The sequence below is a fragment of the Protopterus annectens genome, chromosome 3.part1, assembly GCF_019279795.1.
Source record: "Protopterus annectens isolate FY-2018-M chromosome 3.part1, PAN1.0, whole genome shotgun sequence".
Taxonomy (NCBI): domain Eukaryota; kingdom Metazoa; phylum Chordata; order Ceratodontiformes; family Protopteridae; genus Protopterus; species Protopterus annectens.
In genome coordinates, this window is record NC_056732.1 from 1090280540 (window position 1) to 1090298039 (window position 17500).

Below are 17500 nucleotides of genomic sequence, written 5' to 3' on the forward strand. Positions count from 1 at the left end.
AGATCTTCAATGGCACATTTGTTAAACTTAACAAGGCTTCAATCAACATGCTTAGGATTGCTGAGCCATATATCGCATGGGGGTGAGTATTCTTAGATTTTTCTCTGGAACTATTAACTTGCGTATGCTGGGCAATTTGTCGCATACGGTGCAATTTGTCAGAGCTGGCAGTGGGTTTGGTGGCGCTTATTTGAAAAGGTGCATTAAAGATGTGTGCTTTTAATTGCTGATCATATGAGGTCAGGAACAACAGGAAAAAGATGTTAAGCAGCGCACTGAAAGCGCTTTGCTTAAGTCTGATTCAAAGTCCCCCCCTGTCTGAAATTTTTGGTGCCACTTTTGAGTGTCCTTTTTCCCCCATTAATTCTGTACAGCACCAAGAAACGGTGCAAGTATGAGGTCAGGTAATCTGAAGCTACTTTTTTATTCACGTGATCTGATTGGCATATTGGAGCACCCCTCCTGTATCATGTGAAATAGTCGTAAGAGGAGACATAACTATATGTTAAAAAAATTGAACTAATTTCACACTGCAACACTGGGACTTTTTTTTATTCTGCTCATTCTTCTGAGCCAAACCAGTGTTCAAACATAATACCCATTTTGTTTTTCATATATTAGTACAGATGCAGAACTGTTTTTTTGCCTGTCCATTTAGTTTGCTTTACACACTGTCTGAAGATTACAGTGCGCAGCCCTTTGTGGAGCAGCGGCACACCCCTCAGTGAGCCAAGACGTAATGCAGAGGTGAGCAAGAACATCACTGCAAGCATGTTTTTGGCTGATGTCCCAGGCCCAAAGATGTGTCCAGTTCTGCTTTTGTTTGGCGCTCTATGGATATGGTATTCAACTGTTGGAAAGCAGCAAAAGTCAAGATTGCAAAACATTTTGTGCATCCTTGAACTATCCTGATGTTCTTCATCTCACATTGCTGCAGTCCTAACATATGGGTAGTCCGCTGTCCTCGGTCGGCCCGAATACCAAAGTATTAGGCTGACGTCGGTCAAGGCGCTTAAAACTGACATCAGGACGTCAGGGTACAAAAGCGCATGACCGACGTCATTTCCTCAGTCTTTTTTGCCACATGGTCCGATGCAGAAGCAGCGTTGCAAGTGCCGTTCGGCGTTCTGAAATTTTTCGAATTCGGAGTTTCAGACCGAATCCAAGTTGGCTAAGTACCCCGTTGGGGAATATTTTGTTTTTTTCTTGCCTCAGTGTTTTACCGGATGTCAGAAAAAGTGAATAACTGTATTTCTTGTGGGAAACAGATACCGCATAGGGATTATCATTCTTTGTGTATTCCTTGTTTGGGGCCTGAGCACGACATTGTTGGGTGTCGCTTTTGTGCTAGGTTCAATAAACGCACTATTAAGCGAAGGTTAGATTGTGCTAGGCTGGTCTTTGGGAAGTGGTGCAATTATAATATGCCGTTGGATTCTCCGGCGCCCGCTTCTGCGAAGAAGCGCAAAGACAAAGCAGTTAAACCCAGGCAAGATGAGTCGTCCGTTCCGGACGCCGGTTCTTTAGAGGCTTCAGTGGAACCGGTGGTTCCGACGGACACTTCTCTGGAGTCTCAGGGGGAGACTTTGATTTTGCAGGAGGTGGTCTCTCAGGAGGCAGGTCAGGCTGAAGGGGCTTCTGAAGTTACTGTACTCCCCTCCCTTCCTAGGGTGGTTAGGCCTTCTCCTTCTGTTTCCAAGGCTTCTCCCAGAGGCAGGCCAGTTTTAGCTTCTGTTGGTGTCACTCCTAGTTCAGCAGGGTCTGTGCCTAAGAAGCACATGCTTAAAATGGCAGAAGATTTGATTACTCTGATTAGAGGTTCTTTGCCCCCCCTGATAAGAGGCCTAGGGTGGAGCCTGAGTTGGGAAGTTTTGAGCAGGCTTCGGATGTTTCAGAGTCTTCAGCTGAAGACTTGCAGGAGTACTCTCCTTATTCTGATTCTGATGCAGATGATTCCACTCCTTCTGCTTCTCCTCCAGAGGATTTTTCTTTTTCAGAGACACTTCATTCTATGAGGGAACATTTTAAGTGGGAAGGTCAGGACTTCTCTGATTCTAGGAAAAGGCTTAGGGAGTTTTTGCTGTTACCCCAGCATAGGCCCTTGGCTATACCCCCTGTTCTGGATGTTGTGGAAGATGTGTTTGCAGAGGCTTCACTTAATCCTGATGCTCTGCCTCCTGCTCCTGTTAAACCGGATAGGTATTACAGGGTGCCTGAGGCTCATAAATATCTTTATAAGAGTCCTAGGGCGGACCCGGAAACTATTAGTCAGGGACCTACGGGTGTCGAGGCCTCTGTTGTAAAAAATCCGGTTCCTCTAGATAAAGAAGCCAGAGCTTTGGATAGATGGGGAAAGTAGGTCTATACATCTTCTACCTTAGCTATGAGGGCTTTGAATTGCCAGTTTCATATGTTGAAATATCAAAACTTTCTTCTTTCTCAATTGAAGTCTAAGGTGGATGCTCTGGCGGAAGGCATTGAGTGTAAAGAATTACAAGATTTGGTGCATGTCTCTGAACAGGTGGGTAAGCATTCATTACAGTGTGGTTTTGATGCTGTGCAGGCCTCGTCTAGGGTGGCTGCCACTGGCTCAGTTCTTCGCAGGCACGCCTGGCTGAAGGATCAGAATTTATCTGACCATGTTAAGACAAGGATTTTGGATGCTCCTTTGCAGTCTGTGTTGTTTGGTTCACCTGTGGAGTCAGTCTTGAAGAAAATGGAAGACAAGGCTAAGTCTATGCAGGCTGTTGAAGATTTTTTGCAAGTTCAGCCTCCGAAGTTTAGTAGGAATTGGCCTGCTAAGGGGTGGACGTATCCTTCTTATGATTCTCAGTCTAGGGGTAGATCTAGACGTGGTAGGGGCAGAGCTTAGTTCTTTCAGGCCTAGAACAGGGAGTTCACCTGCACAATCTTCGGGTGAGGGCAGGGGCCAGTCCTTTCGTAAACAGGCCCAATGACCTACTTTTTCAGCTGCCAGATCCTTCTTGCCTGGCAGCACCTTTGGGAGGAAGGTTAGCACTCTTCAAGGAAAATTGGATGCTGATTACCCAAGACAAATGGGTATTGGATATCATACACCAGGGTTACAAGTTTTATTTCCATACCTTGCCTCCTTTCAAAGGCATGCCGGACGTTCCTCCTCAGCAAAGACTAGAGGCTCGCAAACAAATTTCTCTACTACTTCAAATAGGGGCCATACAACGCGTCCCTCTGCCAGAAGTGGGCCTAGGATTTTATTCTCGCCTGTTTCTAGTACCAAAGAAAGGAAACACGTGGAGACCAATTTTGGATTTATCTATACTCAACACATATCTGGACATTCCCAAGTTCAAAATGTTGACGTTACAACAGCTTTTACCTCTGCTGGGCAAAGATCACTGGATGGTGACTCTGGATCTCAAGGAGGCTTACCTTCATGTTCCTATCAGGCCCAGTTGCAGGAAGTATCTGCGTTTCGGCTGGGACTTCACATTATCAGTTCTCTGCATTGCCCTTTGGCTTATCTACTGCCAGAGTGTTCACGAAGGTTCTGGCTCCAGTGGTAGCTTTCTTCAGGCTAAGAGGAATACAGATCTATCCTTATTTGGACGATTGCCTGATTCTGGCCCAAGAAAAGGACTAACTTCTTCATCATTTACAGTATGTGATGGCAGTGTTAAGATGCCTGGGGTATTTTGTGAACGAAATAAAGTCCAGTCTAGTACCCTCTCAGGACATGTGCTTTCTGGGTGTGAGACTGAATACAGCATCCCAGATGGCCTTTTTGACCCCGGACAAACAAAAGAATCTTTCTCTTTACTTCCACCAGTTGTCTCGTCAGTCCAGGCTGACTGCAAGGACAGTCCTTCAAGCCTTGGGGTTCATGGCATCTTGTATTCTGGTACTTCCCAATGCCAAACTGCATATGAGGAAGTTACAATGGTATCTCAAGAATGTATGGACACAGCACTGCCAAGATTTGGACACTGTCATTCAGATAATACCTTGCATTCAAAAGGAATTTTTGTGGTGGGCTCAGGAATGTCACCTAAACAAGGGACTCTCTGTGACCCGGCCAGAGGCGAGTCAGATTTTAACGACAGATGCCTCCGACAAAACTTGGGGAGCTCATCTAAATGGAAAATGGGTACAAGACACGTGGCCTGCCAGACTTCAACATCTACATATCAACTTGAAGGAGATGTTAGCAGTCCAATTTGCATTGATAGCTTTCAAGGATTTACTTCTTCCAGGGCAGGTGTTGATTCAAACAGACAACACAACTGTCATGTGGTACATCAACAAGCAAGGGGGAACGCATTCTTATCCTCTATGCAGACAAGCAATGATTTTGTGGGAGACTGCTCTGTTTACAGCTAAATCTTCAGGCAAGGTCTCTGCCAGGAGCACAGAACTCCTTAGCAGATGTGTTGAGCAGACAAATTATGGATCCCCACGAGTGGAAATTGGATCCTCATGTATTTCAGAGATTGACAGTGTTATGGGGAACTCCAGACATAGATCTGTTCGCTTCTCCACTTAATTACCAGCTGCCAAAGTTTTGCACAAAAAGGTTTCATCCCACAGCTTGGAAAGTGGATGCTCTCTCATTCAATTGGAGCAATCTTCACGTGTATGCCTTTCCACCTCTGCCTCTCCTCCCAAAGGTACTGCTGAAGGTCAGACAGGACAAGCCAAACATGATTTTAATAGCTCCAGATTGGCCTCGACAGCACTGGTACCCATTACTGAGAAGTCTGGTACAGGAGCCTCCATGGCCTTTGCCTTCGATTCCTCACCTGCTGTCTCAGGAGAACAGTCATTTACTCAATGTCAAACTTCATTCTCTACATCTGACAGCCTGGCATATTCTGTTTTAAACCCTGGAGGGTCTCAGCTTCCACAACAAGTTTTGAATGTTATTTTGGAGGCAAGAAGGCCTAGTACAAGGAAAGTTTACGCAGATAAATGGAGGAGATTTTTATTTTGGAGTACAGCAAAGGACTTTGATGTTTCTAAACCTAATTTAAGTGTTGCGCTTCAATACCTTACTGAGTTATTGGACAAAGGTTTGTCCTTCTCCTCTATAAAGGTTCATGCTGCAGCAATTTCTGCTCACTATGACTGTGACCCACCATTATTTTCTCAGCCTTTGTTTAAGCAATTCCTTAGAGGGGCAAAGAATATAAGACCCCACGAGAGCTCCTACTCCTGCTTGGGATCTCAATTTTGTGTTGGAGAAACTCACTCTACAACCTTTTGAGCCTGCAGCATCGGCAGAGTTGAAATATTTATCATGGAAGACTGCTTTTTGTTGGCCATTACCTCTGCAGAAGGGTTTCTGAATTACAGGCCCTTATGGCAGTTGAGCCTTTCTTCATTTTCCACAAGGATAGGGTGTCTTTCGTACTAACCCTTCTTTTATGCCTAAAGTGGTTTCTAGTGTGGCTTTAAACCAAACTATTCATTTGCCTACTTTTTATGCAAACCCCCAGAATAAAGGGGAAAGGATTTTGCACACTTTGGATATACACAGACAGTTGCGATATTATTTGAGCAGAACTAAAGGGTTCAGGCAGTCTCAGCAGTTGTTTGTTTCTTTTGCTTTGGGTTCTCAGGGCAAACCTGTTTCAAAACAAACTATTTCTAAGTGGATTGGTTTTTGTATTGCTTTCTGTTATTCCCATCATGGTAAGGAGATTCCAGCTGGGATTAGGCCTCATTCCACTAGGGCTACTGCCACTTCTACAGCTTTTTAAGGGGTGGCTACTAAAGATATTTTGGAAGCAGCTACTTGGAGTTCAGTGCATACTTTCTCTAAGCATTACCACCTTCCACTTTACTCTAAATCTAGGGCTGGATTTGCCACTGCAATTTTACAGGGCATGTTGGCAGCTCCTAATGCTTTATAGTTTTGCCATCCTCCCTTACCTCTGCTTTGGGATTCTACCCATATGTTAGGACTGCAGCAATGTGAGATGAAGAACATAGTACAGTTTTGTACCTACCATAAATGTAGATGTTCGAAGATCCACATTGCTGCAGTCCAATTTACCCTCCCTCCTTCCCCTCTGTTGAAGGTGGTGGTGTGGTTTGTGTTGTACATATTGTAAATATGGTTAGTGCACGGGTGGTTGGTTAGGTTTTGCTGGTTTTTGGCTTTGGCCTTTCTTGTTAGGGCCTTCTGACATCTGGGGCAAGAAAAGACTGAGGAAATGACGTCTGTCATGCGCTTTTGTACCCTGACGTCCTGATGTCAGTTTTAAGCGCCTTGACTGACGTCAGCCTAATACTTTGGTATTCGGGCCGACCGAGGACAGCGGACTACCCATATGTTAGGACTGCAGCAATGTGGATCTTCGAACATCTACATTTATGGTAGGTACAAAACTGTACTTTTTGGCACACTGTACGAGTCTTCACTTGTTTTTATACACATTCAAGCCTGCTGGGCCAAACTCAACCAGGTGGAGATTACCAACATTTTCTTTAAGCAGTTCTCTTCTGTAGTACAACAGTGGTGACTAAGTGTGCATGGGTGGGGTGGGGGGGGGATAAAGTTGAGTATATGAAGTGAATTGACTTCAGCAGTTGTAAAATTGTAGAAGTCTTATGATTTAAGATTCTGTTAAGTTGTAGGTTGAGAGGCAGAGGAAATTGAGCAGTACCACTATAACTTTAATGTGTTATTGCAGTAAATGGTGGAAATACACCAGCATTAAGCATCTAATATCCAGTAGTCCTGAATAATGTGCTAATGTTTGGCACTGAGTATGTAAAAACAGGTTTGCAGGTATTTCCACTTCTCACTTTTGTCTGCAGTAGTTGTGTTCTATCTATAGTCTTCGTATTGGAAGCATTCAAGCAGTCAGCATTATGTTAGGTGGACTAAATTCTGTCCAAGAAAGAAAGCAGCATGTTTGGCCTGTGCGTGCTCACTGTGGGTCATAAAGGCCAAGGCTTATTTCACTTTATCTGCTTAGGCTTCAGGATCTGGTTGGTAGGGTTTACTGTATGTGATTTCGCCAGTGTAGCTATATAGACAGTGTTGTAAAAGACAAAATATAAAATGAAAACTAAACAGGATCAACTTTTTTTTATTATACCAACAACAGTTATTTCATCATTTCTACCATTTCGTACCTATACTTTTACCTCAAGTTAAAACTTTTTGTACAATCCAAACATTGTGAACGCCAATCAAAATTCTCTTGTGCTTTTCATTGTGTGCACAAGCTGAATCCACGATGATCATTTACTAGTAAGCAATTTGCTAAAATATTTGCCTATTAGTTTTTCAACACATCCCAGAATTTTGTCTGTTATATCTTGTATTAAAGGTTTATTTTAATTTCCATTTTCTTGTAATTGCCGTTTTAGTGGAAGGCATGATGATTCTCATTAAGGTGTTTTCTCATTTTTGATCTGTGTCCCAAGTTGGGGAAGAGCCACTGTTTGTTGGTACAGTCTTGGACCATGCTGGATATTACTTTGGGACTGCAGCAGTTAGCCGTACAGTGAATATAGTGCACTTACGTAAGGAACTCAACATAAATATAGATGTTAGAGTGTTCAATCTCGCCTTTGTTCTTACACATGGGTTCGGAGCCGATCCTCGGCTCCATGTCGGCCGCTTGCAAGCTCTGCATCGAGAAGAAGCTCGAGATCACCTAATACCCACAATCCCCCTCTGCCTTTACCTCAGATCTAGTTTGCCGCTGCAGCGTTCGCATCACTGGTCGAGCTCGAGCACCTGAGATAAGATTTAGAATTTTATTCTTGTATTTTTTCTTGGGACTTTAGTGTTATAAAGCTGTTTAGTGATATTTTGTGTGTGTGTGTGGTAAGGTATAAGGGAATCTCGGTACCGTTAAGTTATAAAACTTAGAGTTCTCTTCGGGGCCTACCACCCCTTATTGGATTTGACAACCGGATTGACTTTCACTACTGGATTTGACAATTTTACCGGACTTGACTTTTTACTGGATTTGACTATTTTTCTACTTAGTGACATGTCTGAAAAGGCCAAATCAGGGTTCAAGCGTTGCCAATGTGGGCAAAAAATGTCAGTAACTGACAATCATAGTTCCTGTGTCTACTGTCTTGGCCCTCTCCATCTGCAAGAAGACTGCTCTATTTGTCATTCTTTCAGTGGGAGGGTCATGACAGATAGGCGCAGGAAACTAATGGACAGGGGTTTGTTAAAACCTTCCTTTCAGGAGGCTCTGGATGCTTCTGACCAGGCATCCAAGTCCTCGAAGGAATCGAAGACGTCGGAGCCCAAGTCATCGGCTCCGAGCTCTTCGACTAAAGTTAGATCACCGGTTCCACAGACTTCGGGGCCGAGTGTTCAACTGTTGTCAGTTTCCGAGCCTCGAGTCTTGGAACCGGTGATGGAGCTCCCTCCCTCGACACTATTAAGGTCTGCTCCGTCTTCGGTTCCTTCGACCCGTTCTTCTAAGCTCTCCGATATCGATGTGGACCGTGTGGTGCAGAAGTTATTGGAACATTCGGCCCTATCCAAACTTATCTCGGTTTCCACCCAATTGGTGTCGAAACTTGAAGGCCTCCCATTATCTCCATCCCTTCCTCCTCCGACACCTGTCCAGTCTTTGGAGCTGGAAGAGGTTGATCTACTGATTGTGGAGCCCTCGGTGCCAGAACCGTCCTTTTCTCGGTCTGCTCCTTTCACCTCGACTCAGTCGGATCCGGTACCGGAGTCTCGGAGCCGACGATCCGTCCTTGGTTCCGGGGCCGAGAGTCGAACCGACGTTTCGGTTCCGACTCTTTCGATCCGCGCCGAGGCCCCGAGAGGTTCGGCTCCGTCCTCGGGGTCGATGCCTTCGGTGCCTGTCTCGGGGATTATTCCCATTTCTTCGGGACCGGGAGATTCCTCGACTCGGGACCCGGGGGCCTTCGATCTCATGAGGAAGGTGTTGTCTACCCAGACAACCACATCAGTAGAAGCAGCCTCTCCTCCCCATAAAGGACCGTTATCTTCCTCTGCACCAACGGCCACATCCAAGCGTCGAGCACCAGTGTCTCAGCCACCCCTGGAGGGTGCCCCCTCTTCCTCGGAGGCTTCTTCGGATGCTCCCCCCGAAGAGGTCCCTAGGAAAAGATTGTGTAAGAGGAGACACTTAGATTCTCCACAAGAATCTTTAACATCCGATACTGACTTGGATGAGTCAGAAGGGTCCCCAAAGTCACCTTCAGAAGATGTCTCTTTTTCTGACATCTTGGAGATCCTGAAGCAGAGAGGTGATTGGCAGTCCCTCCCCCCTTCTGAGGATGTCAGTCTTGCTGAAGGCATTTGGTGCTCGCCCTTCCTCCTCCTGGGTCACTCCGCCCTTTGATGAGTTAATGGAGTTGATTGCTCGAAGGGCGTGGGAGACACCTGACACGGTGGAACCGGTCCCTAGGAAGCCTAATAAGTGCATCACTGCACCCCAAGACAAGGCTTACCTCACAAAGGGAGTTCCAGTGGACGCCATGGTGGTGGCAGTGGCCACGAAAAAGGAGATGTCGGAATCTTCCTCATCTGTCCATCCGCCTAACAGAGATTCTAGGACTATGGACAGATACGGGAAGCGCATTTTTACTTCAGCGGCTTTTTCTATGCGATCCCTGAACTATTTGACCCATTTTACACGCTTAGAGGGATCTAGTCAGAGTTGGGAGATACCCTCCAGGGTACTACAGATGCTGCGGTCTCAGAGAAAGTTACAGCACATCTAAATACCCTTATATCCATTGTTAACTCATCCATGAGGCTGATATCATATGCAGCTGAAGGATCGAGTAGGGCAGCAGCTTCAGCGATTGCTCTTCGTAGGCAATCCTGGATGCGCTTATGTTCATTTGCGGAAGCCTTCAAGTCTTCCTTTACTAATGCCCCATTTGATGGTGCCACACTTTTTGGCCCTAAAGTAAAGGAGACCCTTACCCGGTGTGAATAGGAGGGAAAGACTCTGTCTGCTGTCGGAGTCCGTTTTTCCACCCCTTCCAGACCGTACCCCAAAGGGCAACGTGGTGGGAAAATGTGGTTTCGAAAACCCCAAGGATCTTTCCCAGGCACACAGGGTGATGCCCCCTCTAGAGGCAGAGGAGGGGGCAGAGGTGGGAGACGCCGCCCTGGCGGCAGAGGGGTCCGAAAACCAAGGTGACAGGGATACCCCTGGAAAATCTTTCCAGCACTCCTGAGAGGAGGCCCGACTGTCCTGCTCTGGAGGCAGTCGGGGGTCGCTTAGCTTTATACCCTCAGGCCTGGCAAAACTTTACTACAGACAACTGGGTAAAAAGCATTGTTACCAGAGGTTACAAAATACCATTCCTATCCACCCCCATTCCAAAGAGAAAACTCCCAGATGTACCGCCCCATCTGCGAGACCCAGCAGCTATAGAAATTTCAAAGCTGCTAGAAAAGAGTCATCCAACCAGTCCCAGCGGACCAAATAGGATTCGGGACTTACTCTAGGTTCTTTTTAGTTCCAAAGAAGACAGGGGACTGGAGGCAGATTCTGGACCTAAGCAACCTCAACACCTTTGTCAAGAAAGAAAAGTTCCGAATGGTCACGCTTCAATCGATCCTTCCATTCCTACAGAAGGACGACTGGATGTGCTCAATAGATCTGAAGGACGCATACTACCACATCAAAATGGCCAGGGTGTCCAGGGATCATTTGCGCTTCCGGCTGGGAGCCAGTCACTACCAGTTTCGAGCCCTGCCCTTTGGTCTGACCTCAGCCCCCAGGGTTTTCACCAAATGCATGGCAGTGGTAGCGTCTCATCTGAGACGCCTAGGATTCCAGGTGTTTCCGTATCTGGACGACTGGCTCCTGTCTTCCACCACCCGGCCAACTGATACAGGCCAGGGATTACACCCTACAACTTTGTATTCACCTCGGAATTTCCGTAAATTTAGAAAAATCTTTACTACAGCCATCACAGCATATCTTATTCATAGGAGCGGAATTAGATACGCATCATTTGATTCTAAGGCTTCCTCCAGAAAGGATAGTCGCACTTCAAAACAACATTTCTCTCCTTCTGTCGTCCAAAAAATCCCCGGCAAAGCTGGTTCTAAAGGTCTTGGGTCTCATGGCAGCTTCTCTTATTGCGATACCATTGGGAAGACTGCACATGAGAGTTCTACAATGGCTACTGTTTGCACAATGGTCGTTCCAACAGCTACCTCTATCACACGAAATTCTGATTACAAACACATGCAAATCACATCTAACTTGGTGGCTTCAGACTTGCAACCTTTCCAGCGGAAGACCATTTGTGCTACCCACGCCAGCTTATTTATAACCACGGACGCTTCCCTGATAGGGTGGGGGGGCATCTTTCAGGGACAGACAGTCCAAGGCGAATGGACCAATTTGGAGTACAATCTGCACATCAATGTTCTGGAGTTGAGGGCAGTGTTTTTAGCATTGCAACACTTTGCTCCCCTTCTTCCTCTAGGGACTATTGCAGTTCAGACAGACAACATGTCTGTAGTCTGGTACATAAACAAGCAAGCGGGAACCAGGTCTTATCAACTATGCAGAGAGGCCATGAGAATTTGGCAATGGGCGGAGTCCACGGGTCGCTTTCTGATCGCAACGCACATCCCGGGGTCATCCAAAGTCATAGCCGACAGGCTGAGCAGAGCAATACTGTTGCCTCACGAGTGGTCCCTCAAACAGTCAATTGCGAACACGATATTTCGCAAGTGGGGCCAGCCTTCCTGCGATCTGTTTGCGTCTCCAATGAACGCCAAATGCAGGAGCTACTTTGCCCTTTTACCCCCTCCAGGGGAAGTCCCCAGGGACGCGCTGGTGCACGATTGGCCCCCGGGTCTCCTGTATGCTTTTCCTCCATTTCCCCTGATTGCAAAGTTTCTGCAGAAAGCCAACAACCTTCAGAGGACGATAATCCTCATTGCCTCATTCTGGCCTCGTCAAATTTGGTTCCCCTTTGTATTGCATCACCGCATTCAAGGACCTTGGATGCTGGAACCAGAGCCAGATCTACTGACTCACTCGTAGGAGTTCCTCACCCATCTCTCGAATCACTCCATCTAGCAGCTTGGCTGCTCCGCTTCCCTTTCTAGCCAGGTCTGATTCCCTTACACCGGCGGTTCAGAATATATTAGTGGCTTCTCATAAAGCTTCCACTACAAAAACCTACACCAGTAAATGGAAACGTTTCATCTTCTGGGCTAATTCACATCATTTGGACCCTGTTATAGCTCCGTTGAACAAGATCTTGGAGCTTTTGACAGAATTGTTCCATGAAGGAGCTTCTCCTGCTACTTTAGAGTGCAATTGGCTGCCATTTCTAACTTTCATGTGGAAGAATGTGGTGCGCCTATTATGGCTCTCAGACTTTGTAAAGCTTTTTTAAAAGGATCTTTTCACATCAGACCACCAGTTAAAATTCCTACATCACCTTGGAATCTGAACCTCTTACTTTCTAAATTGATGTTGCCCCCTTTTGAGCCAGCCTCAGTTTGCCCATTGAAATTTTTATCATGGAAAACTCTATTCCTGGTGGCCATTACATCCGCTAGGCGAGTGTCTGAGCTTCAGGCTCTTTCTATTAAACACCCTTATTTAATTTTCCACTCTGACAGAGTATCCCTTCGCACTAATCCATCCTTTCTCCCCAAAGTTTGCTCTACTAATAATATTAATCAGTCCATTGAATTACCCACCTTTTTCAAAAATCACTCAGAGTATATGTTGCACAAATTGGATGTCCATAGACAACTCAGGTTTTATTTGGATAGAACAAAAGATCACAGGAAATCTGATCAACTGTTTGTAGCCTTTGCTGACAGCAGGAAGGGTGTAGCAGTTACGAAACGAACTCTTTCCAAATGGCTAACTGATTGTATCACACACGTTTATGAGGCTTCTAATCAAACCTCATCGGTCAAACCTAAAGGACATTCTACGAGATCAGTGTCTACATCTTTAGCTCACGCAGCTCGCTTACCATTAGACACGATTTGTGCGGCTGCTACTTGGGCTAAATCACATACATTTATCTCTCATTACAAAGTGGACAGGGTTTCTAGGGATAGGGCAACCTTTGGTTCCACTGTGCTCAAGAACGTTCTCCCGTGAGTTCCTCAGGATCATGGAGCTAGGGACGCTACCCATGTGTAAGAACAAAGGCGAGATTGAACACTCTCTCACATATAGAAGTTATGTCCTTACCATAACGTTCCATGTGGAGTGTTCATCTCTTCTTTGTTCTTACACTCCCACCCTTCCCACCCTTAGGAAGAACGTTCAATTTGGTGCCTGGTCTGGAGTATTCTCCTTCTGCAGTTGCAATAGTTGTATTGTATGATACACTTGTGTGTGTGTATGTATGTGTGTGTGTATATATATATATATATATATATATATATATATATATATATATATATATATATATGTTTATATGTATATAGATGATCCTATGATTATGTAAATTTTGGTATGTGTGTGTGCTCTCTATGGCTGGTTTGCTTGCAAACTAGATCTGAGGTAAAGGCAGAGGGGGATTGTGGGTATTAGGTGATCTCTAGCTTCTTCTCGATGCAGAGCTTGCAGCGACACGGAGCCGAGGATCGGCTCCGAACCCATGTGTAAGAACAAAGGCGAGATGAACACTCCACATGGAACGTTATGGTAAGGACATAACTTCTATTTCAGGTTTGGTCCCCCCATCCATGTTCCTTTTTCCTACCGGTGTCAAAGTGGCTTCTAATTTCTAACTTTTTTCCTTTCCTCTCCCCTACCAGGCTCCCCATCTCTGTTATCCCTCCATACTACTTGCAGAGGGACATTAGATACCTAGGTGTTAATTGTGACATAGTGGGTTGACCGTACCTGGTTCAGTAAGTGTCAACTAAAACTTTGGCACCTGAGTGGCCAGTGCATGAAAGATTCCAAGTCTGTTGGACCCCACTGATATCCTTGCGTAGCATTTTCAGGAAGTCTGTTAGTCTAGTAGGGCCAATAATTGTTTTGTAAGACTGGCTTTGTTCTGTTTGGCTCTTGTTTTAAGGTTATCTGCTGCTGCCTGAGAGAGCCTTTTGGTCACAGTCACAGAAGTGCTTGAAACATGTTCATTTGATTATGTTTAGTTTGGTACTGTGGAGTTGAAATATCTCTAAAATGTTTAAACACAGATTTTGTTTTGCCTGCAGTTATCCAAACTTAAAATCAGTACGTGAACTGATCTACAAGCGTGGTTTTGCTAAAATCAACAAACAACGTATTCCTCTCACTGATAACTCTCTTATAGAAAAGCAGCTTGGTAAGTAGTATGTTGTTACTTGTTTTACGGTTTGATTTCAGTTGTTTTGATTGCATTTGAATCACTTTGAAGGTTTTACAGTTTTGATTACATCACTGTTGTGCAGTTTTTATAAAGCAAGTGCCTTGCTGCCCTTGTAGCAGTCTTGGGTTGTGCTGGGAACTGAAGTTCCCAACATAAGTGAGACAGATTATGGGGGAAGCATTCATCACTGTTGCATTAATATCTTCAGCATATGGATTTGGCCTCAGGAGTATGTTCATTTGACTGACTTGGTTCTAGACTTCTGCAGAAGTTTCAGCTCCGGCTTCCTCTCTACATAGTAGGGATATGTGCTTTCATCTTGGATAAAAGGGGAAGTTGGCATGTATTATCTTCACTGTTTTTATATGGGCGTTTGTTGTAGCTCTGTGAAATTTGCTGTTGCTCAGCCTATGAATGACTACTGTGTGCCCAGTCTGAAGAGGAGCTGCATGAGACTTTGCCCCAGTCTCAAGAACCTAGGCATCTCCTAGAACTGTCTGCAAGTTCAGACTTATGTCCAGGATTTTCAGGGTTTTGTTAGTGACTGCCTTGGATATGTTCATAGCCAAATCATTTCAGTTATGTGAAAGGTGATATTCATGGATGGCTTCTCTAGCATTGCCAGAGTTAAAGTATAACTGCAAGGGAATTCTTTATTGCCCTGGATTTCGTGGCTTCCTGGCAAGACAAAGGTATGCAAAATCCAGTGATTTCTTAAACCTGTAGAATGAGTTGCACTACACTTTTTGAAGGAACTTGATCTTGCAATTGTGCTGTACTGTCAAGAGTTGACTTTGTGGGCATCACAATTCAGAAGTGGAGGTGTAACTCTTCCATTCCTTGTGCAACCAGCAGATGAGTTAGACAAAGCTTTGGTAGGAATCTATAACCTTAACATGCAGTGTTTATTGGTAAGAATCTATAACCTTAACATGCAGTGTTTATGGTACCTCACACAGAAGGATCTGTATCCCTATTCATATCTGTTGTTTAATACATTGGCTGTAATTCTAGCTCTTAAAGCTTTCAAGTCAGTCTGAAAAATGGGTGTCCTGCATGTAACTACAGATGTATATAAAGCTGATGGTCACACATGCATCTCCCTGTACAGGCTAGCCATACAAATGTGAAGTTGCCCTTGCGGTCTGTTATCCGAATATTTTATGTCCCCATAGACCTTGTCTACATGTCACATGTACTGTATTGATCATTCAGTCTTCAGTGTCGCGCAGACCAGTCTGGTTTCATAACGCTATGTACAGACTAGCCAGTAAGTCCGGACTTGGCCTTGTGATTCAGTGCTTGATACTTTGAATTCTTTCAAAACAGCAGACATGCTCAGCAGTTTATAGTGCCAAGATGCAGCCATCTTTTAAAAATACAGAGTTGGGAAGTATCCGAGAAGTGTTTGCTTCCACAGTGATCGTCCCTTCCAAGTGTTGCACGTTTTTATCTTTCAAAAAAGCGTGAATAGTGGGCATTGCTGTATGTTCTGTGCTTGGCAAGAGTTTACATCCTTTCCCCGTAACCCTTGCATTTCCGACACTGCTGGTGTCCAGGTCAATGTATAAAGGAAATTTGTATTGTAGGCCACCTTGAGCTGTTACTTGCCCCATGACCCAGACTAAACATGCAGTGGATGTGTATAGGTAATACTCCCTAGAATTTCCATATTAGAGAGGTGGTGGTAAGAGTAGGTACTGATCCCCCCCAAAAGCTTGTATTCACACTTGTATGGGACTAGAGATTATTTGGAGGTCTGGGTATGCAATCCAAACAGAGCAAGTGTACTTAAAAAAAAAAAAAAAAAAAAAAAAAAAAAAGACTGGCATTGTTCGTATACGTAGGCCCCCAGCTACAATGCCACCCTGCGAGATGTAAAGAATTTTGGGCCTAAAACTAATAAAGCCAGCAGCAGCACTGTGATTCCATGGTTGAATCAAAAATGCTGGCTGCATTTACACACCGTTCCTTGCAGCTGTCAAGATGGGTGTTGAGCTGTCCACTATAGAGTCTTTCTCAATAGCTTGGTACACCCTAGGGCCTCTGCCATCTGAAGTTTCTGGTGCCATGGAGTGTTTTATTTATTTTTTTCTTAGCCTTTGGTCCAGGCCTACCCCTGACTAATATCCTCCAGTGACTAGTCACATGACTTGAATATGTCTGTGTTGACCCAAGTATCAAGTTGAATTTTCAAGTGATGACTGCGCCAGCTGTATAGAGGCATCTTCTGATTTTATAAGGCGAGGGAAAAGGTTTAACTGTGCTAATTGTGAACAAATGTATGCATACTGAGAGGGACAGATCTTTCTGGTCTACACTGTAGTCTTCTATTAAATGTTTTGGGCCTTATCACTAGGAGACTTCGGTTAGAGGTTTCTCTTGCCTATCTGACAGCTGCACTAGATTAGCTGTCGTTGGCCCAGAGCATCTTAACCAAGGGACTCTACCCCCATCCTATCAAATATCCTGTAGAACCACACTTCACACAGGATGACGGACCAAATTTGGGTCACAGATATGCTTTACCCCTCCCATCAATTTTCAGGGAGAGCACTCCATTCTATTAGAGCCCAAGACATTCTGGGTGTAGTTTTGTTTCTTTAAAGTTCAGACAACATAATTGCTTCTTATACACAAGTCCAGGGTATCTCCCTGGAAGTTGTTAAAGGGGCCAAACTCTCCCTCCTTGACCAAATACTTTAGGTGGTCAAAAGCCTACTCTCCTAAGTTTTTAAAGCCCTGAACTGGCTCATATTTTAAAGCTCAGAAATGTATTCTGAAGCAATTGAATAATTTTAGCGAAGGGGGTCCTTGAGCTTCATTAGGACAACTCATTGGACATATGCATAGACTGCATTGTTGTGCTGCAGGTGGTTCTAGAGCAGCTGCCACTGGCACAATGACTGTGTTACACAGCCAAACATATCAGTAGCTGATGACATAAAACCTGAGCTCATTTTGGACTACTTGTGTTTGAGGTATTTAAGGACCTGAAAAAGGGTGACACAATGGACATGGTTCACAGTATGTACCACCCTCCCTTCTTCCAGTATAGCTGGGATTATCTGAATAAACACTGGCCGTTCTATATGAAGTTGGGGAAAGCTAGCGTTTTATACAAGGAAAAATGGCAAGCCATCAAAGTGAAGCAAAGTAGGAAGTCGAACCTGTATGGATCATCTGTGGCTGTCCC

The 17500-nt window shown here is 44.8% G+C and overlaps 1 protein-coding gene across 1 annotated transcript in view; it reads left to right on the forward strand.

Moving 5' to 3' along the window:
* Nucleotides 1–17500, forward strand: part of RPL7 (ribosomal protein L7) — a 206763-nt gene that overhangs the window by 91450 nt on the left and 97813 nt on the right. Inside the window, exons 4-5 of the mRNA XM_044067229.1 lie at nt 1–82; nt 14171–14280. The exon at nt 1–82 is cut by the window's left edge and continues 56 nt beyond it. Coding sequence (XP_043923164.1) covers nt 1–82; nt 14171–14280 — 192 coding nt within the window. The remainder of the gene's footprint in view (nt 83–14170; nt 14281–17500) is intronic.